Genomic DNA, 25,791 nt, shown 5'->3' with positions numbered 1-25,791 from the left:
TAGCTCTGTATATGTTCTAGCTAGTAATATTTTTTCTTGAATCTCAGGGTACATACAGATAACTACGGAAACCATGTCAGATTGAAATATCACAAATTATTCCTTGATTTATAGGCTGCTATATTTCCTTTTCAGACCCCCAGCAACTCACTCCCCTAGTCTCTGAAGAGGAGGTTTCCTCTGGGCAGCAGCACCGTGAACAGGAGTGGAGCCCCAGTCTGGGGCAGGAGGACCCAGATCCCACACATATTAAAAAAGGAACAGGAGGAACTCAGGACCAGTCAGGAGGAAGAGCAGCTTCAAGCTATGAAGTGTGAAATATTCTCTATTGCTTGTGTGAGAAGCCTAACCCAAAGTGAAGAAAACAGAGAGGGAGACTCTACTCAATTGGACATATGAAAACAAAACCTGATGGAGAGGACAACATGGCATCGAATCAAATTGTATTTGTCACATGCTTCGTAGACAACAGGTGTAGACTAACAGTGAAATGCTTATCTTACGGGTCCTTTTCCAACAATGCAGAGTAAAGATAAGATAGAAACTGGCACGAGGAATAAATACACAGTGAATAATAAAATAACATGACTATATATATATATATATATATACAGTGGGGGAAAAAGTATTTAGTCAGCCACCAATTGTGCAAGTTCTCCCACTTAAAAAGATGAGAGAGGCCTGTAATTTTCATCATAGGTACACGTCAACTATGACAGACAAATTGAGAAAAAAAATCCAGAAAATCACATTGTAGGATTTTTAATGAATTTATTTGCAAATTATGGTGGAAAATAAGTATTTGGTCAATAACAAAAGTTTCTCAATACTTTGTTATATACCCTTTGTTGCAATGACACAGGTCAAACGTTTCCTGTAAGTCTTTGCAAGGTTTTCACACACTGTTGCTGGTATTTTGGCCCATTCCTCCATGCAGATCTCCTCTAGAGCAGTGATGTTTTGGGGCTGTCGCTGGGCAACACAGACTTTCAACTCCCTCCAAAGATTTTCTATGGGGTTGAGATCTGGAGACTGGCTAGGCCACTCCAGGACCTTGAAATGCTTCTTACAAAGCCACTCCTTCGTTGCCCGGGCGGTGTGTTTGGGATCATTGTCATGCTGAAAGACCCAGCCACGTTTCATTTTCAATGCCCTTGCTGATGGAAGGAGGTTTTCACTCAAAATCTCACGATACATGGCCCCATTCATTCTTTCCTTTACACGGATCAGTCGTCCTGGTCCCTTTGCAGAAAAACAGCCCCAAAGCATGATGTTTCCACCCCCATGCTTCACAGTAGGTATGGTGTTCTTTGGATGCAACTCAGCATTCTTTGTCCTCCAAACACGACGAGTTGAGTTTTTACCAAAAAGTTCTATTTTGGTTTCATCTGACCATATGACATTCTCCCAATCCTCTTCTGGATCATCCAAATGCACTCTAGCAAACTTCAGACGGGCCTGGACATGTACTGGCACTGCAGGATTTGAGTCCCTGGCGGCGTAGTGTGTTACTGATGGTAGGCTTTGTTACTTTGGTCCCAGCTCTCTGCAGGTCATTCACTAGGTCCCCCTGTGTGGTTCTGGGATTTTTGCTCACCGTTCTTGTGATCATTTTGACCCCACAGGGTGAGATCTTGCGTGGAGCCCCAGATCGAGGGAGATTATCAGTGGTCTTGTATGTCTTCCATTTCCTAATAATTGCTCCCACAGTTGATTTCTTCAACCCAAGTTGCTTACCTATTGCAGATTCAGTCTTCCCAGCCTGGTGCAGGTCTACAATTTTGTTTCTGGTGTCCTTTGACAGCTCTTTGGTCTTGGCCATAGTGGAGTTTGGAGTGTGACTGTTTGAGGTTGTGGACAGGTGTCTTTTATACTGATAACAAGTTCAAACAGGTGCCATTAATACAGGTATCGAGTGGAGGACAGAGGAGCCTCTTAAAGAAGAAGTTACAGGTCTGTGAGAGCCAGAAATCTTGCTTGTTTGTAGGTGACCAAATACTTATTTTCCACCATAATTTGCAAATACATTCATTAAAAATCCTACAATATGATTTTCTGGAAAGATTTTTCTCAATTTGTCTGTCATAGTTGACGTGTACCTATGATGAAAATTACAGGCCTCTCTCATCTTTTTAAGTGGGAGAACTTGCACAATTGGTGGCTGACTAAATACTTTTTTTCCCCACTGTATGTATTTCATTCCTTGACTAACAATGTTCTGTACTATGTACTATGTCATGTTTCATGTGGACCCCAGGAAGAGTAGCAGATGCTTTTGCAGTGGCTAATAAATACCAATACCAAAAATAGGAAACGATGGCGGAAACATTATGTACAAAAACAGTTACGATCAGCTCAAAACCCCCAGAAAATAGCATAATTGGTCAGGAGCCCGTAAAACGGACGCTATACATCCCCACGCCATTCTCTCTGCATCAGAACCAACCAGTGACTCTCAGCCCCTCTCTGCAGTAAATCCAGACTGTTCTGCAGCTCAGAGTGAAACCATTGAAAGTGTCAATGGGGTGGAGAGTGGAGAACTACTGTCAGGGTCGAAGCCACTCCAATCAAAGAGAACACGGGCAAAGAAAGGACCAAGCTCCCATACCAGTGCAGGAAACAGGATGGACAAAAAGTTGTCCTGTTTGAAATCACTCCGTCAAAGCCATGCTTCTCTTCATTGTTACAAGGTGTGTAAAAATACTTACTTCAAGGCATCATTTAACTTCAAGTGCAAAAAGGATAAAGAACATCTCTGTGGTGTGTGTGGGAAAAACTTTGAGTCCACAGACAGTTTGTCATGTTTGTGGCAAAAACTTAAACAGGAAATCAAATCTAACCAAGTATATTAGGAGTCACACAGGGGAGAAATCATATAATCGTAAATAATGTGGCAAATGCTTCAAGCAGAGGACTGATCTGACAGGCATATAAGGAATCACATGGGATAAATTATTTCATTATAAAGAATGTGTCAAATGCTTTTACTGTAAGCAACACCTGACCGAACATATGATGATTCACATTGGAGAAAAAACAAAAAAATGTGAAGAAAGTGTCAAGCTTTTCATCTCCAATGCACATCTAACTAGACAAATTATGATTCACACAGGGGAGAAATCATATAGGTTTCAAGAATGTGGGAAATGCTTCAAACAGAAGTCAGATCTGACCAGGCATGTGATGATTCACACAAGGGAGAATTCACCCTTACTGAGCATATGAGGATTCGCACAGGGGAGAAATCATATCGGTGATAACAATGTGGGAAATGCTTCACCAAGAAGACAACCCTGTTGAGGCACAGGTTGACTCACACAGGGGAGAAATATCTGGGAAATGAAGTTGCACCGCAGCCAACTTAAAACAGCACCAGCAGAGAAACCGTATAGGGGCAACAACTGCAGCAGATACTTTAGTATGGTTAGATCACTTAAAAGACACATATGGACCATTCATAAGCGTGAGAAGAACTCAAGACAGTTGGAGTAAAACCTGTCAGTCAGAAGATGGAAAGGCCCATTCCAACTCATTCCAACTTGTAGATTCCAAATTACATCTGAGTTACATTTAGAAGGGTGCAACATTCTGAACGATACACACAGAAACTTCATAGTGCTGACAGAATGACTTACTCTACATAACAGGTAAGCATGTCTGTCCTATTCAATACATTTCTATCGGGACGTTCCATAATGTGCACATTTACATTTTAGTCATCTGTCAGACGCTCTTATCCAGAGCGACTTACAGTTAGTGTGTTCATCACTAACCCTAACGTCATTGATCTTGTTTAAATAAGATCTAATTAATTAATTAATGCATTTGTTAAAAAATTTCTTACATCAAACTACTTTTTGATATTTCTTTGGAGACCGCTTTTGGATGTAGATATGCGAGCATATGTCAAAGGACATTTATTGCAGAATCAATACACAAAGGACATTTCAGTCGCTCAACTGTCTGTCATCAAAGCTGTTCTGTCTATAGAATGGCTCCTTATTCCAGAAAACTTCAAATGTTCTTACACTTGAATTAAATCAAAGAAAATGTATGTTGCATTTTGTTGTTATTATTATTTTGTTGCCTCAACAATGAAAACAATTATTTTTAATTTTGAAGGCCTTTCAAAAATCACTTTTATTAAAACCATAGTCGAAGATTTCCAGCAATATTAATTAGGCCTCGACCCAAACTACTAAACCAGGTAGTTTGGATCCTGGATGCTGATTGGCTGAAACAGCATTCCAACTGTGTGTATATCAGACTATATACACCACGGGTATGATGCAAAACTACTTGTTTACGGTTATATTTATGTTGGTAACCAGTTTATAATAGCAATAAGGCACCTCAGGGGTTTATGGTATATGGCCAATATACCACGGCTAAGGGCTGTATCCAGGCACTCCACATTGCGTCGTGCATAAGAACAGCCCTTAGCCATGGTATATTGGCCATATATCACACCCCCTCTGGCATCATTGCTTAAATATACCACACACACCATGTGTGAACTGAACTCACCAGAATGATTTTGGTTTCATCAGCTCAGCTTGCACTTTACTCATTGTGTCTGCCTCCCGAGGATTCTACAGACAAACAAACAGGGTTAAGTTAATGCAAAAACAAACTGTTAGAATACCACACATTGCAAAACTTAAAATGAACAAAATCTAAATTGGTAGTTTTGAGATATTAATATGAATATTTTTAATGTTGAATCAGTTTATGTGATTAGATTTTATTTCAGAATCAAGACATACTCCATATTTGAGAGCACATTATAAGGAGTATAATGACACCAAGATGTTGTCTGTATCATGTACAGTTCACGGATCATAGGGTCTTACAGGAGGCATGTATAGGTCTAAAAAGGCCACTTTCATCATGATTTTCTCAAAAATTGTTTATGATACAAATGTGAAAAGCATGTCAAACATCCTTCCTCCCAATTAAGTTTATATGTGAAAATAGTCAGAACAATCTGAGATACACAAAATATTTTCGGCCTACACTGGCATGGAATTGCCCTTTTCTGTTATTAGGAGAACTCACTTCCTGATCAGATCAAACATGTTCAAGATAAAAATGAATTTTAACGCAAAATAAAAATATATAACATTTTGTCCTGATTAAACCGTAAGAGGGAGTGTGTGTTACCTGGTGCCAGGTCAGTGTACTGGACAGTGGCAGGAGAACCAGAGGGCACGTGTCCAGACACAGGTGAGACAGGCTGGACCTGTGGAGCATTGGAGGAAGAGAGGGAGGAGGTTATGATGGATGACCCTGGCGTGGAGGTGGAGGAGAGCAAACTAAAGAAGAAATCTACAGAGATGGAGGCATGTAAGAGGTGGCCCCTTCAGTTCTTCTTCTTCTTCTTCTTCTTCTTCTTCTTCTTCTTCTTCTTCTTCTTCTTCTTCTTCTTCTTCTTCTTCTTCTTCTTCTTCTTCTTCTGTGGATTTTATATGGCGGTTGGCAAGCAACTTTAAGGTGCATTACCACCACCAACTGGACTGTAGTGTGGACCAGAGACAGTGAAGGTCTAAATCCTACCCAATATTCTCGTCTCCCTAAGGAAACAAAATACATAATTAAATACTACATCCCCTGAAGATTTCCCCAGCAGTTCACTTAATCCTGGCTCTTCAACCCCATTACTCTTCAAATCTAATAACAATCGCTCCCTTTCCCTCCAATATTTCTGGCACTGAAATAGAACATGTTCCACTGTCTCCATCTCCTCCTGACAATGATCACACCTCCCAGTCAGATGTTTCCCCATCAATTTCAATGTACTATTGAGCCTTGTATGTCCCAATCTCAGCCTTGTGACTACACTTTCCTCCCTCCTCTCTCGGCCCGAGGACCTCCCTGCCTCCACCTTTTCCTTGATCGTATACAGGGGTCTTCCCTTTCTCTCCCTGTTCCACAACTCTTGCCACTTATTTTTAACCACTGTTCTTATTAACCCCCTGGCTTCTGCTTTACTGATTTGACAATTCCATCTCAACATTAGGATGTTTAAGAGCCTGCTTGGCGATAACATCCACCTCCTCATTCCCCTATACTCCCACATGAGCTGGTACCCAGAGGAACATAACAAATACCCCCATCTGTCTCACCCTATACAAGCACTGCAAAACCTCATACAATACATCATGTCTGCTCTGAGACACACATGAATTTAAGCTCATCAGTGCTGCACAGGAGTCAGAGCAGATGACTTCCCTGTCTGGCCTCACCTCCTCCACCCACTCTGCAGCCAATAGTATGGCCAACAACTCCATTGTTTAAACAGATAGATTATCCGTTGCTCTTTCATCACTGCCACCTTAAACTCAGGAACACTAAAAGCTGCTCCTGTCCTCCCTGTTTTAGGGTCCCTTAGATCCATCTGTCAATATATTCAAGAAAGCATAGTATTGTGTTCTTAAACGTTCACTTACAACTGAATCTACTCCTTCCTCAACATCTCTTACCCTCTCAAGCAACCCTTGACCTATCACTGACTGAGGGAGTAACCAAGGTGGGATTATCTTCCAAACTGCACCAAAACAGAGAAGAAGAGGCGATAATCTTTGTCCAAAGAGGATGTTGACTAAACCCACGTCATTAGCGGAAATACGTTTATCCTCGGAAATCTCCATGTTTACAATGCCGCGTTCAAAACAACTGGGAACTCGGAAATCTCTGACATCCGACTTCAGTGCGTTCAAGATAATTGGGAACTCTGAAAAAAACGAGCTTTCAACTCGGAATTCCAAGTCAGAAACTCAGGCATCCTTGTAGAGCTCCGACTTTCCGACCTGAAGATCACTGATGTGATTTCACCTCTTTTTTTTCTGAGTTCCCATGCCGCGTTCACGTGCCAGTCGGAACTAGGAAACTTGGAAATGTCCGTCTTGCTAACTGGTTGAAAGCGGCATGTGTATAACTTCAACCAGTTAGCAAGTCGGACATTTCTGAGTTTCCTAGTTCTGACTAGCACGTGAACGTGGCACAAGTTGTCTTGAATGCATCAAGAATTCCAAAACTTCAGTGGGAGAAAGGTACCTACCCCTTCCTTCAGCGTCACTCAAATACTGTTCATGAAATGTGCTGTTATTATTTACTTTATTAACAACACAATTTGTACCCCAATATTTAGGACAATATGTTATCAAAATAAATATGTATTATATAATCAAGTTGTGGTGCTATTTCTCTAGGCTAAGGCCTGCCTACATCAGTATAAACCACAAAGATATTATATCATGAAACATATTTTTAGAAAATTCCTTTAATGTGACATTACATGAAAACACACACATACTGTAGTTAGCAATCCTATTTAACCAAACATAAGAAACACTTTTTGAGGCAAGGCATGAATTGAGTGTGTTTCCAATAACCTTTTTTTACTCACTCTTTCATTGTGAAACATTTGAAGCAACCTATTATTATCTAAATGCTATTCTCCTAGATATCTCAGAGTAGGCTTGCTTGAGTAAATAATATCAATAACATGCCTTTGACTCCCTGATCTGTAGAGAGAGAATGTGACCTATTCTCTGATCAATGTGTGTGCATCACAAAAATATATCAGAATAAATGTAAAACCATCATGAGACATTAATAGAAGAGCACAGAGAAAGTATTATTCTTTTAATATAAAAAGTGCTACAAAAATGCAATTACAATATTGTCTTTCAGCTCTGCACAGAATGAAATTAGTTTTTTATTTCCCACAATTTGAATAATGCATTTTAGCTATGATTGTGTATTTACAAACTGTAATTTGTTACTTTAGTAATTAAATTAAATTCAGTAATCATCAAACTTGTAATCAAAGGTGTAGTCCCCCGTGGGCTCTGACTCCTGGATTTCTGTGAGGATCTCGGCCTGCGTGGGCTCTGTGTACAAACTCTCCACAGGGAACCACGAGTCATACCAGGAAGTAGTGCTCTCGGTCACCAGCTCCGCCGTCGTCGTGGGGGCCGGCGTGGTGGTCGTGGTGGCAACGGTCGTGGTGGTGGAGAGGTTGGCCCTGAGTCTCTGCTGGCGCAGCTTGCGCAGGCGCATCAGCCGTAACCGGCGGAGATTATTACCATTCTGGGAGTCGCCCGTCCCACCACCGGTGTCCGTCTTTGTGGTGTTCATACTGCCAACGGCCCCACCACTGATGTCACTTCCTGCCTGGGGCGGTGCCTTGGTGACAAGCCGTATTGGCCTCTTGCCGTGGAGGGCCATGATCTGCTTGATGCGATCCCAGTTGGACTTGGCCAGGGTGAAGCTGCAGGGTGTGGCCCCGGAGTCATAGCCCACCATGCAAAGCCGGGTCTGGGGAGTGTGGCCGTCGGCACGGGCCGTCACACGGTACTCCCCGGGATTCAACAACCGCCAGTAGTCTCCGGCTGCAGCTACGGGGGGGAGGGGCAGAGAGGGAGTAAGAGGGTGTGAGAAAGGGAGGGAGCAGAGAGAGAGAGAGAGAGAGAGAGAGAGAGAGAGAGAGAGAGAGAGAGAGAGAGAGAGAGAGAGAGAGAGAGGGGGGAGAGAGGATCAGAAATAAGGAACTACCATGTACATTCTAAGGAAGACCTTCTGGTAAGAAGTTCTCTTTGGTCTCTGGTCTTCCTCTGCGATGTGCTGTGTGTGTGTGTGTAGTTGTGTGTGTGTAAATGCAGGTTTACCAGTCTTGATGTCGTGCTTGATACCGTCCACAGAGATGGTGGCATTGGCCAGGGGTTTGCCCTCCATGTCCCTCACTATACCCTTTATCCCACGATGCACCTGGCACAGGAAACAGAAAACAGTACCTCTATCAGGGCTCAACGCTCAGATGACATCACTGGGCGCAAAACAATCAAGTACAGTATTTACTCAGTGGCATATAAACCAATAACGTTAATAAAATAACATAAAGTAACAAAAGGCACAGTAAAATATATTAAAAACAAGATAATATTAAACATTAATTTATGTTGTCTGTGTAGTGTGTATTCTGACCTGTTCTATGAAGGACAGTAGTGCCTCTCGGTTGTTCTCCCACTCCAGATGCAGCTCACTCTCGTGAGGAAACTTGTCACAGCCCAGGAAGATGGACAGCTCAAAGCAGTTAGTATGCAGGTAGCTGAAGTCATTCATACCTGGGGGTTTACATCATGGTGGGGAGGGAAGGATAAAACATGAGATAGTGTTAATTAGGAGTCTCTTAACGCTGTCTGCTTCTCTCTACTTTAACCTGATTCTTCATATTTCTCTCTTCCTCTCTCATTCTCTCTCCTTTCCCCCCCATCTCTCGTCTCTCGCCCCTCCTCCACTCTTCACGTCTTTACCCGTCCCCATTGACACTCACTCCCCACCACAGGTTTCCAGCTGGCCCTGTTGATGATGCCCTGTCCCCCAGAGATGTCGTCGGTGTGGCAGGAGCCCCGCTGGGTCTCCGTCATGGTCAAGTGGCTGTGGGCGTACGACATGGCCAGCCAGCGGAACATGGTGTCATCTGCCGTCTCCCGTAGCGCGTCCCCGTTCTGACGCTGCAAACGGGCCCAAGTCTCCTCGTTCATCTCATGGTCCATACCGGGTCGAGACCCACGCCGAGACCCCAACGTCTGTTGGAAGACACAGGAATCAAATTATGTTAATGTGATAGAATGTAATTTTTTTCTTTAACCTTTATTTAACTAGGCAAGTCAGTTAAGAACAAATTCTTATTTACAATGACAGCCTATCAAAAGGCAAAAGGCCTCCTGTGGTGACGGGGGCTGGGATAATTTTTTTTTTTATATATATATATATAAATATAGGACCAAACACACATCACAACAAGAGAGACACCACAACACTACATAAAGAGAGACCTAAGACAACAACATAGCATGACAGCAACACACGACAACACAGCAAGGTAGCAACCCAACATGACAACAACATGGTAGCAACACAACATGGCAGCAGCACAACATGGTAGCAGCACAAGACATGGTACAGACATTATTGGGCACAGACAACAGCACAAAGGGCAAGGTAGAGACAACAATACATCACAGGAAGCAGCCACAACTGTCAGTAAGAGTGTCCATGATTTGAGTCTTTGAATGAAGAGATGGAGATAAAACTGTCCAGTTTGAGTGTTTCTTGCAGCTCGTTCCAGTCGCTAGCTGCAGCGAACTAGAAAGAGGAGCGACCCGGGGATGTGTGTGCTTTGGGGACCTTTAACAGAATGTGACTGGCAGAACGGGTGTTATATGTGGAGGATGAGGGCTGCAGTAGGTATCTCAGATAGGGGGGAGCGAGGCCTAAGAGGGTTTTGTAAATAAGCATCAACCAGTTGGTCTTGCGACGGGTATACAGAGATGACCAGTTTACAGAGGAGTATAGAGTGCAGTGATGTGTCCTATAAGGAGCATTGGGGGCAAATCTGATGGTCGAATGGTAAAGAACATATAGCCACTTGAGAACACCCTTACCTGCCAATCTATAAATTATGTCTCCGTAATCTAGCATGGGTTGGATGGTCATCTGAATCAGGGTTAGTTTGGCAGCTGGGGGGAAAGAGGAGCGATTACGATAGAGGAAACCAAGTCTAGATTTAACCTTAACCTGCAGCTTTGATATGTGCTGAGAGAAGGACAGTGTACTGTCTAGCCTTCCTCCCAAGTACTTGTATGAGATGACTACCTCAAGCTCTAAACCCTCAGAGGTAGTGATCACGCCGGTGGGGGAGGGGGAGAGCGGCATTCTTCTTACCAAACCACATGACCTTTGTTTTGGAGGTGTTCAGACAACGTTAAGGGCAGAGAAAGCTTGTTGGACACTAAGAAAGCTTTGTTGTAGAGCGTTTAACACAAAATCCGGGGAGGGGCCAGCTGAGTATAAGACTGTATCATCTGCATATAAATGGATGAGAGAGCTTCCTACTGCCTGAGCTATATTGTTGATGTAAATTGAGAAGAGCGTGGGGCCTAGGATCGAGCCTTGGGGTACTCCCTTGGTGACAGGCAGTGGCTGAGATAGCAAATGTTCTGACTTTATACACTGCACTCTTTGAGAGAGGTAGTTAGCAAACCAGGCCAAAGACCCCTCAGAGACACCAATACTCCTTAGCCGGGCCGACAAGGATGGAATGGTCTACCATATCAAAAGCTTTGGCCAAGTCAATAACAATAGCAGCACAACATTGCTTAGAATCAAGGGCAATGGTGACATCATTTAGGACCTTTAAGGTTGCAGTGACACATCCATAACATGAGCGGAAACCAGATTGCATACCAGAGGGAATACTATAGACATCAAGAAAGCCAGTCAGCTGAATATTGACAAGTTTTTCCAAAACTTTTGATAAACATGGCAATATGGAAATTGGCCTATAACAGTTAGGATCAGCTTGATCTCCCCTTTAAATAAAGGACGCACCGTGGCTGCCTTCCAAGCAATGGGGACCTCCCCAGAGAGGAGAGACAGGTTAAAAATGTCAAAGATAGGCTTGGCGATGATTGGGGCAGCAACCTTAAAGAAGAAAGGGTCTAAACCATCTGACCCAGATGTTTTTTTGGTGTCAAGTTTAAGGAGCTCCTTTAGCACCTCGGACTCAGTGACCGCCTGCAGGGAGAAACTGTGTAGCGGGGCAGGGGAAAAAGAGTGAGGAGCATCGGGGCTAGTCGCATTAGAAGGTGTGGGAGATGAGGAACTGTTGGACAAGCAAGGAGGCATGGTTGAGTCAAATAGGAATCCTGACTTAATGAAGTGGTGATTAAAGAGCTCAGCCATGTGCTCTTTGTCAGTAACAGCCACATCATCAACATTAAGGGACATGGGCAGCTGTGAGGAGGAGGGTTTATTCTCCAGGTCTTTAACTGTTTTCCAGAACTTCTTGGGGTTAGACCCACAGAGAGAGAACTGCTCCTTAAAGTAACTAACTTTAGCCTTCCGGATAGCCAGAGTGCATTTATTTCTCATTTGCCTGAACGAGAGCCAGTCAACCTGAGTAAGCCTTTCGCCATATGGAATTCTTGAGGTGGAGTAACTCTGCCAGATCACGGTCGAACCAGGGGCTTAACCTGTTTTTAATTCTCATTTTCTGTATGGGGGTGTGTTTGTTAACAATACCACTGAAAATATAAAAAAATAAGGTCCAAGCGTCTTCGACAGAGAGGATCAAGCTGATTCTATCCCAATTTACAGAGGCCAGGTCATGAAGGAAGGCTTGCACATTCAAGTTTTTTAGCAAGCGTCTATGACAAATCAGGACAGGTTGTTTCACTGAGTAGCCATTACGAACACAGGCTGTAAAACAGTGATCACTAAGGTCATTACAGAAAACACCAGACTGATAACTATCAGGATCATTTGTTAGGATAACATCAAGGAGAGTAGCCTTTTCTGGGGGTTGGGAGTCATATACCTTGTGGGATTGGTAATAATCGGAGAAAGATTTAGGGAGTCCCATTGCTTTAGGACTTGGTCAGGTGGTTTAAGCATATCCCAGTTTAGGTCACCTAGTGTAAGGGGCCAGGAGAGAGCTTAGGGCAGGTAGGGTACAGGCCGGTGCTGATGGTGAACGATAACACCCAGCAACAGTCAACAAAGAGCTATTTGAAAGTTTAGTGCTTAAAACCAGCAAATCAAATTGTTTGGGGACAGACTTGGTGGAGACAACCAAGCACTGAAGGTGTTCCTTGGTAAAGATTGCTACTCCACCACCTTTGGAAGATCTGTCTTGCCGGAAAAGGTTATAAACAGAAAGGTTAACATCAGTGTTCAAAACACTCTTTCTTAACCACGTCTCAGTAATGACCAACACATCTGAATTGGAGCTGTGAACCCACACTTTCAATTAATCCATTTTAGGTAATAAGCTTCTTATGTTAACGTGCAGAAAGCCCAGGCTTTTACGAGAGCAGAAATCAGTGAAGCAGATATCAGAGCACAAGTCAGAATTGGGGCTAGCAACAGTAGATGGGCCAGGTTGTACATGCACATTTCCAGATATCATCAGCAGTAATACAATCAGGGCACGGCCGAGGACAGGGAGAGCTCTGCAGTGTTGATTTTTTTATGACATTTGAATGTGCATCAGATGGCAACAAGATCATATTGTACAGAAATTTCATCAGGTAACATGAATACAAAGCCGGCGAGAGGTGGTTAGAATAGGATGGAAATAGGATCCTATTCTCTTGGCTCCCTGTGCAGATACAGTGGGGGAAAAAAGTATTTAGTCAGCCACCAATTGTGCAAGTTCTCCCACCTAAAAAGATGAGAGAGGCCTGTAATTTTCATCATAGGTACACGTCAACTATGACAGACAAAATTAGATTTTTTTTTCCAGAAAATCACATTGTAGGATTTTTAATGAATTTATTTGCAAATTATGGTGGAAAATAAGTATTTGGTCAATAACAAGAGTTTCTCAATACTTTGTTATATACCCTTTGTTGGCAATGACACAGGTCAAACGTTTTCTGTAAGTCTTCACAAGGTTTTCACACACTGTTGCTGGTATTTTGGCCCATTCCTCCATGCAGATCTCCTCTAGAGCAGTGATGTTTTGGGGCTGTCGCTGGGCAACACAGACTTTCAACTCCCTCCAAAGATTTTCTATGGGGTTGAGATCTGGAGACTGGCTAGGCCACTCCAGGACCTTGAAATGCTTCTTACGAAGCCACTCCTTCGTTGCCCGGGCGGTGTGTTTGGGATCATTGTCATGCTGAAAGACCCAGCCACGTTTCATCTTCAATGCCCTTGCTGATGGAAGGAGGTTTTCACTCAAAATCTCACGATACATGGCCCCATTCATTCTTTCCTTTACACGGATCAGTCATCCTGGTCTCTTTGCAGAAAAACAGCCCCAAAGCATGATGTTTCCACCCCCATGCTTCACAGTAGGTATGGTGTTCTTTGGATGCAACTCAGCATTCTTTGTCCTCCAAACACGACGAGTTGAGTTTTTACCAAAAAGTTCTATTTTGGTTTCATCTGACCATATGACATTCTCCCAATCCTCTTCTGGATCATCCAAATGCACTCTAGCAAACTTAAGATGGGCCTGGACATGTACTGGCTTAAGCAGGGGGACACGTCTGGCACTGCAGGATTTGAGTCCCTGGCGGCGTAGTGTGTTACTGATGGTAGGCTTTGTTACTTTTGTCCCAGCTCTCTGCAGGTCATTCACTAGGTCCCCCCGTGTGGTTCTGGGATTTTTGCTCACCGTTCTTGTGATCATTTTGACCCCACGGGGTGAGATCTTGCGTGGAGCCCCAGATCGAGAGAGATTATCAGTGGTCTTGTATGTCTTCCATTTCCTAATAATTGCTCCCACGGTTGATTTCTTCAAACCAAGCTGCTTACCTATTGCAGATTCAGTCTTCCCAGCCTGGTGCAGGTCTACAATTTTGTTTCTGGTGTCCTTTGACAGCTCTTTGGTCTTGGCCATAGTGGAGTTTGGAGTGTGACTGTTTGAGGTTGTAGACAGGTGTCTTTTATACTGATAACAAGTTCAAACAGGTGCCTTTAATACAGGTAACGGGTGGAGGACAGAGGAGCCTCTTAAAGAAGAAGTTACAGGTCTGTGAGAGCCAGAAATCTTGCTTGTTTGTAGGTGACCAAGTACTTATTTTCCACCATAATTTGCAAATAAATTCATTAAAAATCCTACAATGTGATTTTCTGGATTTTTTTTTCAGGCCTCTCTCATCTTTTTAAGTGGGAGAACTTGCACAATTGGTGGCTGACTAAATACTTTTTTTCCTCACTGTATAATTCTATGGGTATGTCTGAAATTCCCTAGATAAAGATTCCCTATATAGTGGACTACTTTTCCTGCTTTATCTTATTCCAGCCACAACAGAACCCACCCCTGCAGCCTTTGGAGGCCGCTGCATGTCAAACGGGTACGCCACCACTTTTTCTCCCCCCTGCAAATTGGCTCCCAACACAAATGGGGTCCGCTCCATCCAGTTAATGATAGCTTTGGTCTCCAGGGCAACCTACAAAAGAGAGAGAGAGAGAGAGAGAGAGAGAGAGAGAGAGAGAGAGAGAGAGAGAGAGAGAGAGAGAGAGAGAGAGAGAGAGAGAGAGAGAGAGAGAGAGAGACTGTGGTGTAATTGGAAATTGAACAGTACAAAATCAGTAACAGAAACAACAACGTCTCGAGCCCAAACACCCACTGAGCCATTGAGGAAGTTCTCTGGGAGAGGGATGTGGTGATTGGGTACAATGCGTGGGACCCAGCCCCTGTCCTCTGCCCCCCACAGAACACTGTTGAGGTCCGGGAAGTTCTGGAAGATATCGTATCCCTCCTCCGTCCAGTGGCCCAGACCCCAGTTCCCCATCTCAGAGCCCTGGAGACGAGAGAGGACAGGTGAGAAAATAATAAAGAAACGATCTCTATTGGAGAGATTATTGCAAATACCCTTCTAAGAGCAGGCAGTTTGGGACTAGGGTTGAGAGAAATAGGATATGGAAAGGACATTATGTAATGTTACATTGGTTCCAGTTTCATCAATTAAAACATATATATCCCTTGTTGGAGCATCTTTCTGGAATGAGGTCCCTCACCATTTCGTAAGCCAGTTCGTAGGCGTCTGGGTTGAGTGAGGGAACCAGGTGTATTCTCACACCCTCCACCAGGCGGCGCACTCGGGGGTTGTCGTCATTGTACTCCTTACACATGAACTGCATCAGCAGGAGGAGCAGCTCCCGCCCCAGCGCCTCATTACCATGGAGACCTGCCGTGTAGCGGAACTCCGGCTCACCTGTTGAGGAAGATGATGTCTTTATGTAACAGTGTTTTGTGATCACTTAGTATGTGTGTGAGTTCCATTGCTGTATGGCTCACCTATCACTCACACACACACACACACACACTTACACACACACACCTGTCTGGTGTTCCCCGGGGTTGTCAGAGATCTCCATGGCGTACATCTTCAGGCCAGCAGAGCTCTTCCCAATGTTATAGATCCTTGTGATGTTAGGACACTCCTCATTTATCACCTTCATCATCTGGGATGGAGAGAGGGAGGGAGGAGAGAGATGTGGGAGTGATGGAGGGAGGGAGATGGGAGTGATGGAGGGAGAGATGGAAAGATGGAGGGAGAGAGGAGAGTGATGTGTTAGGTGGGCGTGATGGAGGGGGAGCAGGAGGAGAGAGAGGGAGAGGAGGAGAGAGAGAGGAGAGGGATGAGGGAGAGATGAAAGAGACAGTGGCTATCTCACCTGTCACACCCACCTGTGTCACACTCTCATTTCAGACTCACCTGTCTCATCTCCTTATAGTTGTGGTGTCTGAAGTCCAGGTCGTCTGTGGGGTTGACCTCATTCTCACTACGGAAGCTGCCTGCGGGGAGGGAAGGGAGAAAAAACATTGGAAGCATGTGGTGGGATTCATATGGGAGAGGTCATTCACGGGAGAGTAACGGGGATGTTGTGGGGGTGATTATGATCATTTTAGAGGTCATGGAGGTGATGGAGTTAGGGCTGTGATGAGGTTCTGGAGTGTATGGAGGGGATGTGTCACTGATGTGATGGGGTTTTGCATTGTGTTGGACTCACTGGGCAGTTGGCAGGCCATGACCTCAGCTCTGAGACACAGGCTACCGTTCCAGCTCTGTGGAAGGATACGGATGTAACGTGCCAGGATTGGCCAATCAAACTCCACCATCACTGGAGTGTCCCTATCCACGTTGCCATAGAACAACTGGAGGGATGGAGATGGGAGAGGGAGGGAGGAGGGATGCAGGGACAGAGAGGGGAGGAAGAAGAGGGGGAGGAGGAGAGGGTATGGAGAGGAGAAGAAGGGGAAAGATTAGAGACGAGGAATGAAATGGGATAATAAATTGGCAGCTACACTGACCAATCTTAAGCGGTTACTCACCCACTCAGCATAGCCATCGTGGAGCACCGTCCAATCACGACTGTCGTTACTGAAGGACACGTAGAACGTGGACACAAAATCTTCCCTGAAATACAGAGAGAGAGAGAGAAGAGAGAGAGACTTGCACTTTACAAGTCATACGAATATCCAACATCTTGTAATCTCTAACATTCAAAGTGCCAGTTGATTCCACAGGAAAGATTCAATTTCCTATGACTTTTTCCCTATAATCTCTTTTGCAGCATTCTGCTTATCTAATGGATAAAACTCAAACTATGGATGTATATGGTGTTTGGTTTGGATTCATTTCAAATCAATTGTGCAGGCTAATGGGGATTCCACCTGGCCCCGGCTGTGTGAACGGTGCAGTGACACCAGTGCAGTGACCTCGGACAGCAGGACTTACGCTGTGTCTGAGTTCCTGCCCTGTACGATGACTCCAGTGAACTCCACCTCTCTGCGAGCGTCCAGCTCAAACCAGTGGTTATTCTCCTCTGGCTCTGCGCACCACGCACCCCCGTACACACCCTCGTCATCACCGGAGCTCTGGGGAGACAAAATAGTCCCCTCACTGGTCAATCATGCAGCATCGCCTAAAGATCTAACTGAGGAGATAGTTGGAAGGAAAAGCTCCCTAGGTAGGAATTAACCTTGAGAGGAACCAGTCTCTAGAGAGGGAGCCCATTTTCCAGTACTATGGTGTACAGTATGTAGTATACTCAGTATATCTGCAGTACTATGGTGTACAGTATGTAGTATATTCAGTATATCTGCAGTACTATGGTGTACAGTATGTAGTATACTCAGTATATCTGCAGTACTATGGTGTACAGTATGTAGTATACTCAGTATATCTGCAGTACTATGGTGTACAGTATGTAGTATACTCAGTATATCTGCAGTACTATGGTGTACAGTATGTAGTATACTCAGTATATCTGCAGTACTATGGTGTGTATGTTATGTAGTATATATTATACAATACAGTGTGTACCTGCATGTGGAGACTGCCCCTCTCAGAAGAGAAACCGTGGTGAGACTGAGACGAAGCAGTACTCTGGTGTAGTACTGTGTATCTATATACTACAGTGTAGTGTTTTATAGTGTACTCTTTGTACCTGCATGTTGAGCCTGCCTCTCTGAGCTGAGAAGCCGTGGTGAGACTGAGACGAGGCCAGCAGCTGGTCATCATCAACACGATGGGACTCCAGGCCTAGAGGAGGGCATTCTGGGAAAACAAAACAAAACAAGTAATAACTAATGGGACACACTCCAAAACAAAACAGTTCAGTCAGCCATGCTAAATGTTTTGGTCTGTAGTCATCAAGAGCAACAGGCTAAAAACACTCCATACTGACCACAAACAAACACACTCACACACACACATGCACCCAGCACGCACGCACACTCACCCACAAACACACACAATGCTTTTGTGAATTCTGAAAGGGGCGAAAAGAGAATGGTTGTTTTCAAGTGCGGCCAAAAAAATGGTCACAGCATTCTTTTTCCTTTTTATGTTATCTCGAAGGCCATAAAACGAGTCTCAGATCTGGTACTTGTAAAAGGAAGAGAAAGAGAGAGTGAGAAAGAGAGAGAACATGCTAGTCGTCTCCTAGTCTGACTGTACAGTAAACATCTATTTCTGGCAGGACCAGATGGCTGATTGGGGAGAAAACCAGGTTATTACAGGAAACAGGAGAAAACAGGCCAACATTTCAACAGTATCTAACTGCGACAGATAGACACTCTCACATATCAAAGACTGTGACGTACACGTTTACTGTCATGTCCTGTTGGGGTTACTGTAAGACTGGCGGTGGGGTTGGGAAATGTGAAGGAAAAGGGTTGGGAGTAAAGGGGCTCGAGTAAAGTTGAAGCTGATCATTAATGAACATGATTATGAAAACCAGTGCTGAGGTGATTTTCTTACTCTTGGGCTTGGCGTGTAACGGGATCTGCCTCAGCCTCTCCTCCTCTTCCTCTTCCCACATCTTCCTCAGCCGCTCCACTGTGGTGCATGATGGGAAAACAAGATGTGACTGGGCATGTTTACGTACCGCCATTACTCTCCAGCTCAGCAAGCATCAAATACTTTCATATGTGCTGCCGGGACAGTACTGCACAGTTACTGCCATTCCATTTCCCTCCAATAAGTCTGCATATTCTCATAAACAAATGGCTCAGTTTACTCTATTAAACTACACTGATAGGCCTACACCGGGTGGTGAATTTAACTCCACTTTACATCATCAAATATACACTTGAAAGCTCTCAAGCAGACACAGCCTGCTCTGCACACAGTCAAAAGGAAGCCCAATCCCCCTCCCTTCTTCCCTCCCCACTCGTCTGTCTCACTGATACTGAGGCCCAGGGCCACAACACGTGGCAGCAGCTGTTTTGATAAACCCTATTATTTCCCTAATCGCTCTCCCTCCCTCTCCCCCTTCTCAATCCAACAGCCATTGACTTCTCAATTATTTTCTCCTTCCACTCCCCAACATTGACAATGTCACAATCTACAGGCTATAATGTACCTTGTTCCATAAACAACCCAGTCGTCTAAGTGATGAATGAACACATAAGGGTGTCCTAAAGGGACAGAGCTACAGGGTTCTCCCTGACAGAAAGATCAAAGTGATTCAGACCTTTTTCCTCCTTCTCTTTGCGAGCTTTCTCTGCCTCCTCCTCTAGCTTCTTAGCTGCCACTGTGGAGAGAGAGAGAGAGACGTTTCAGAGGGGAGCGCTCTTACAGAGCATGATAATTAACCAGACAGACAGACAGGTGGTGTACCTACAATCTGCATAATCATACTCTTCGTACCAGGGCATGGGCGGCACGGTGGTTTCCTCTGAAAGAAAAATACATGTATTTTGTGTGCATGCTAAATAAATGCTAAATAAACTATTGAAACTAGTACTGTAATTTGTTACGTGATGAGATTCGCTGTTACCTGGTACATACATGATGACCTCAGTGGTGGTCCGCTCTCTGTCAGCTGTGAACAGACGTTTAGATGCCTTATAGGGCTGAACAACTATACCACAGCTTTCTGTTTCTGTACTCTACATGAACATGTGTTTCCTCTCAACTTTCACAAACATTAGGCTTTGACAATATAAGTGTTTTGCTTTTGTTGTCATTTCTTATGGATGATCATAATCTCTGCCAAGCTGAACTCATGCATCAAAACAGAGAAGATTGGATTGAAAGTGATAGTTGAGTCATGTCAGACGCACGCTTGGCGTCCCAGTAATCTTGGTCATGCTCTGTCAGGGTCTTGGAGCCAGTAGAGGGAGGTGTGGGTCCCGAGGGTCTCCTGTCTACTGGGCAGAAACAACACACCCAAACCCCAACGCAGAGTCAACAGAGAAATATTGGCTAAAACGCCTCGCATTGCAAATGAATGAGATTATACTGAAACATTACATTAACGTGACCTGCTTGTTTTCAAAGGTCTAACATGAAAAGAACCAGCTCATATCACAGAGATAAGCTGATTTTGCATATGTCATCTCATTGTCTTATATCAAACCATCTCTTACCCTGGCCTGGCTCTCGGGGCTCCTTTGGGGTCACAGGTGGAATCACTGCAGAGACAGAACAACCGTTCTATTAAGTCACAAACCAACACACTGCATTAAAAGACTATAGTGCCTACTCAACCTACAGCCCAGCTGTACTAAAAGACTAACGTAATATTGTAAAGCATCTTTTGGTCCTAGAAAAGCACTATATAAATCAAATAAACATCTGTAACATTATTATTAAAGCCTCTGTATATGTACATCTGTCCCAGCCCAGCTCAATCAGCAGTTTCTCCTCCTCTTCCTCCAGAGTGGGTCTTTTGGTCACCGGCTTCACTCCCTTGTCCTTCTCTGCTGTTGTCTTGGAGGCCTTCGTAGCTTTGGGCTTGGTGACCTTGAGTGCCTTGGTGGCTTTAGGTGCCTTGGTAGCCTTGGGCTTCTTGGGTGCCTTGGTGGCTTTCGGTGCCTTGGTAGCCTTGGGCTTCTTGGGTGCCTTGGTGGCTTTCGGTGCCTTCGGGGCTTTCTGCTTCTTGGCTTTGGCCTCCCTCTCTGCAGCTTTCTTTGCCCTGGCTGAAGAGAGAGAGCGAGAGTGTGTGAGAAAGAGCTTTCAATTAAAAATGACCACCACCATTACTACACCTAGCCTCATCCAGTATCCAAGTATCCCTTTGCCCTCTCTCTCTCCCTCTCTTATTGTTCCTATTTCCTGAAGGACAGGCCTGAACAAATTCCTCCTCTCCCACAGTGTTCAATGGTTCAGTAATGAAGCTGAACCCTGGCACAGACAGACAGGGTCAGCCACGTCACTGCTTTGTTTTGGTTTCAGGCCAAGCAGCCAGCCGGCCAAACTCAAACCCACTGTGTTGACGGTCCTTCAACTCTCCGAGTGTCGACAGCTGTCCAACTGTTCCTGGTTGGTTAGTTATGGCTTGTGGATAATGCTTCATTAATGGTATAATAATTTACACTTCAGTCCCCGCACCAAGCAAAAAGTTGAGTTAAAGATGTAGCGCTACAGTGCTTACCCAAGAAAGTATTGTGGACTACCACTATTTCATATGATGATTTACAAACAGTTTACTTATGGTTAACAATGTTTTTTTTAAAGCAGTTTGTAATCAAAGCAGTTTGTAATCAAAAGTGTTCAGTGACTTGCCATACTCAGAGACACTGCAGCTGTGGAAAGAGACTAGTGCAACCATTGCCATCCTTTATGTAATTGCCCTCAGACCAGCAGACAGACACAGGACTGTAACAGACAGAGAAGTGCTTGTTTTCTACCAGTAGACTTCAGTAGACCTGCTCCTGCAGCTCTGTAATCGTTCCATGATGACATCACAGCATTACCTAGCTGTCTAAAATGTAAATGTCAACATCCTCACACACGCAGCCAGGCCAGCTAAACACACAGCCCAGTAAACTGTCTGCTCTCTCTTTTTCTGTCTACTCGCCTTTTCCACTAACATCCTATTTGTAGGTAAGGATTTTCCTTAAGTGCTGTAAAACCAATGAGGTTACACTACAGAGTAAGTGAGAACTCAAGCCTGAAGAAGGCTGTTTTTTTCCCCATAAAGATACATAGATATCTGAAGGTAAAAACAAGGAAGCACCCCTGGATCCCTGTGGGACGTCTGTGGCACCGTGAGTCATCCCATTTTATCACAAGTTAAATACATAAGGCATGCCATTTGTATTCATAATTGTATCTCCCTGCAGCACAACCAAATGAAAGATCTCTCAGTGGTTCCCGGTTCTGCAAACTCAGCTTTTTTAATGTAACCTAAAATAATAACAGCCTGGAATGGCTTTGGAAAGAGCTAGTAGAGTTGTGGCTTTGCAGTGGAAAATGTAATAGTGTACACATGAAACATCACTTCCATTGTTACAACTGGGCCCAGTCATAAATTCTCTCTCCTTGTTTATGGAAAACACACTGTGAAAATGTTTCTGTATTTTGCACAAATCTTCTGGAAATTGGTGGCCTGGGTATGCAGAAAGATGTTATAATGTATTCAATCAGATAGCCAAATAATGCAATATTTTCTCTCAGATAAATTATATAAAGAGTGGACTGATTCGAGGTCATGAAACCAGAGATGTGTTGGTTCTGCCAAGAAAACGCTGTCAGACAGCTAAGTGTATATCACAGTAACCCTCTCCCTCATCCCTGAATTATTGTAGTGTTAGCCACACATACGCACACACACACGCACGCAAGCATGCACGCAAACACATACACACAAACACACACCTACCACACACTTACTCACAACCTAACCTAATGTAGCAAGCGTGAAAAGACACCTGAGCGGAGTCCCCAGATCCGTTTCTCAGCGGAAATGGAAGTTAGGTTGAAAATACTGTATGCTGGAAAACCGGAAACATCCGCTTTCTTCCGACACCGCTAAGAGTGCACACAACTCTGCATCAGCCAAACACCACATGGTTACTCACTGGTTAAATCCACAGTAAGTAGTCTTCCCACTTTTCCACTACAACATAAACTTGTCATACCTTTAATGTAAACTGTATGTGTATGTATACATGCCTCTTAGAAAATTGGTCTTCGGAGATAATTGGTGGATAATCAAGACTCCTACACCACAGAGGGTCTAGACAGTCTCACTGAAAACATATTGTTGACAGATAACTGTGTGGTTTCCCAATGCAATGGAGAGTGTAGAGAGGATGGAGAGAGAGAGAGGGGGATGGAGAGAGAGAGGGGGATGGAGAGTGTAGAGAGGATGGAGAGAGAGAGGGGGATGGAGAGAGAGAGGGGGATGGAGAGAGAGAGAGGGGATGGAGAGAGAGAGGGGGATGGGGAGAGAGAGGGGGATGGAGAGAGAGAGGGGGATGGAGAGCGAGAGGGGGATGGGGAGAGAGAGGGGGATGGAGAGAGAGAGGGGGATGGAGAGAGAGAGGGGGATGGAGAGAGAGAGGGGGATGGGGAGAGAGAGGGGGATGGGGAAGAGGGACGTTAAGAGGAGGGTAAAGAGAGAAGGGTTGTAAAAAGAAGGATGAGGAGAGGATGGAAAGGAAACCCACTGAACCATCGCTTACCACCCTGCTTCTGCCATGAGCCAGACTAGATGTGTTTGCCATCTACACATGCATGCACACACACACACACACACACACACACACACACACACACACACGTACACATACAAGCACACATACACACACACACAGACACTGCTGACCTGGGATGTTTCCCGCTGCCTGTGAGAAATTGTGAGTAATTTGACAGTACGATGCTTAAGGAATGATTACTCGGACTCCCACACATTGTTCAGTACTATTATTACATATCTAAACTATAGAGAAACAACATTATAGAAAAGTTCTGCTGCTCAGTTACCCTCCCCTCTCAGATCAGATAGCATCAGGCATGTTGGGTTTGGATGAGACACCATGTTGATTGGCTCCATGCACATGTCTTTCAAAGAGGAGTGTGTGGGACGCATTCAGCTGTGAGTTGTACTGGTCCAGGATCGTCTCTATCAATGCCTCTGTCAAGGTCTCCACGAATGTTAGTGAACAAGATGTTAGTGAACAAGATGTTAAAAGGGGAAAACTGGGCCAAGTCTTTTGTAAGTTTGTTCCCAAGAGGTTGACACAGGGATTGCTGGTTGATGGACCACCATGAAGATACAGTCAAGGAGAGAAAGAAGACAAAAGAAGAAGAAGAAGAAGACAAAAGAAGAAGAAGAAGAAGAAGAAGAAGAAGAAGAAGAAGAAGAAGAAGAAGAAGAAGAAGAAGAAGAAGAACTGAAGGAGCCACCTCTTACCTGCCTCTACCTCCTCTGTAGATTTCTTCTTCTTTGGTTTGCTCTCCTCCACCTCCACGCCAGGGTCATCCATCATAACCTCCTCCCTCTCTTCCTCCCCCTCTCTCCCATGCGCCACAAATCCAGCCTGTCTCACCTGTGTCTGGACACGTGCAGTGTCCTGTCCCTCTACACCTCCAGCCCAGCCCAGAACCCAGCAGAACATGGCCAGAGACACCCACAAACTCAACACTGCCCCCCTCATCTTCTTACTACACTCAGAACCAGGACCAGCACTCGCATGTGCAACCTGACCCCAGCACTAAAAAGGCCTTATCTGCCGTGCAAGAGAAGATTCTTCAGTCACTCTGGTTGCACCAACAAAACAAAGGCAAGGTTGCAGACCAAATAGCCCAACTGTTTCAGTGATGCGCAAAATCTTCAGGCCATCCACAGTCTCTCACACAGACCAGTCAGAGTAATCAGCTAACAGATGACCTGCATGTGCTAGACGAGCAACAACAATAGACCAACAGTCCTCAGGTGTAGAAGAAGTCTCAGCTGGAGTCAGTCTGTCTTGAAGAGTCTCTAAGAGCTTGAAGAGTCTAAGGGCGAGTAGCCGTGGAGTCTGAAGAAAAGTTTGTTGAAATCTTTGGTGTGTAGAACGTTTTGTTTTGTAGAAAGCTGTGGTGAAAACGTGGTGTGCAGATGTGTACCGAACTTAGTCCTGTTTGGTGGTGTGTCAGAGAGAGGAGAGGAGGAGGATAGAGCTGTGGGCTCAGGGTTTTGAAGCAGCCTCCTGGCAGAGACCAAGGAAAGGAAACGCAGATGCTTGCAGGAGTCTGGAGTCTCAGCAGCAGTTACACAGCACACTTCCTGGCTCCCGTCTGTTCCTCTCCCTCTCACTCCTCTGTAGGCATTCTTCTCTTATCCCCTCTCTCCTCCTCTCCCTCTCTTCACTTAACACAGGGGAGGAGCCTTCCACACTTCACATTCCAGGGGAAGAGAGATAGAGAGAGAAGAGAAGAATAGTCATGGGAAAAAACCTTTAGAGAATGTTTAGACTCAAAAGTTGACAAAAGTTGACAATTGACAAGGCATTTGCACAGAAAGACAAAATAGTGCATCCATTTTATCCAGCTAGGTCAACATGTTCAATGTGTTCTGAAAAAACGACAGTATTTACACAGGATATGAATTGTTGGAGAGGAAAACTCATGCCATGTTTAAGAATGCACCCAAATCGTGTGGTTGGATATAAGTGTTTCAGCAGACCTGGTAAAAGACTGCACACACACACACACACACTGACCAAAACAACCCAGCACAGCTCCACATGCCTCCAGGTCATACAGGAGATGTCAGGACCTGTCCCTGTCTCCTACTCTGCTTTCAAGCAGAAAACAGGAGAAAAAGAGAGAGAGAAAAAAGAGAGATTAAGTGTGGAAAGGAGAGTGTGAGCTGAAAGTGAATTTGCAAAAAATAATACATGAAGTTACACTGGTTCCCAAAGGTGGGTCGGGACCTAGTGGTGAGTTGCAGTTAATTCCTTTAGAGTTCTCTGGGTTCAGGCTAGAAACATTCAATGAGAAAGGACCTACGGCTTTGCGTTGGTCCATATACTCCTCTATAATA

The 25,791-nt window shown here is 44.5% G+C and overlaps 1 protein-coding gene across 1 annotated transcript; it reads right to left on the bottom strand.

Annotated features, from left to right (window-relative positions):
* Positions 1 to 7,272: 7,272 nt before the first annotated feature.
* LOC311100293 (inactive carboxypeptidase-like protein X2) lies at positions 7,273 to 25,030 on the bottom strand. The gene is made up of 21 exons (XM_084141155.1): positions 24,178 to 25,030; positions 20,648 to 20,956; positions 20,405 to 20,449; positions 20,099 to 20,182; positions 19,813 to 19,857; positions 19,657 to 19,710; positions 19,507 to 19,566; positions 18,792 to 18,869; positions 17,977 to 18,086; positions 17,265 to 17,404; positions 16,859 to 16,943; positions 16,537 to 16,681; positions 16,242 to 16,321; positions 15,864 to 15,987; positions 15,541 to 15,737; positions 15,150 to 15,323; positions 14,838 to 14,969; positions 9,338 to 9,593; positions 8,989 to 9,128; positions 8,673 to 8,772; positions 7,273 to 8,402 (listed from the first exon to the last, which is right to left on the bottom strand). The coding sequence occupies exons 1-21, from the start codon at positions 24,419 to 24,421 to the stop codon at positions 7,807 to 7,809; spliced, it is 3,198 nt and encodes a 1,065-aa protein (XP_083997281.1). The 5' UTR covers positions 24,422 to 25,030; the 3' UTR covers positions 7,273 to 7,806.
* Positions 25,031 to 25,791: the final 761 nt, after the last annotated feature.

This window comes from Coregonus lavaretus (genome assembly GCF_964263955.1).
Source record: "Coregonus lavaretus genome assembly, chromosome: 24".
NCBI lineage: Eukaryota > Metazoa > Chordata > Actinopteri > Salmoniformes > Salmonidae > Coregonus > Coregonus lavaretus.
This window is presented reverse-complemented; position numbering and strand designations above follow the sequence as displayed.

Bases quoted from the DNA above. Each gene is read 5' to 3' on its own strand.
- LOC311100293 (XM_084141155.1), bottom strand. From the start codon at position 24,421: ATGAGGGGGGCAGTGTTGAGTTTGTGGGTGTCTCTGGCCATGTTCTGC. The intron at 18,870-19,506 runs GTCTGAATCACT...CATGCACCACAG, and splicing joins CAAAGAGAAGGAGGAAAAAG to TGGAGCGGCTGAGGAAGATG. The intron at 16,682-16,858 runs GTGAGTAACCGC...CCATCCCTCCAG, and splicing joins ACGATGGCTATGCTGAGTGG to TTGTTCTATGGCAACGTGGA.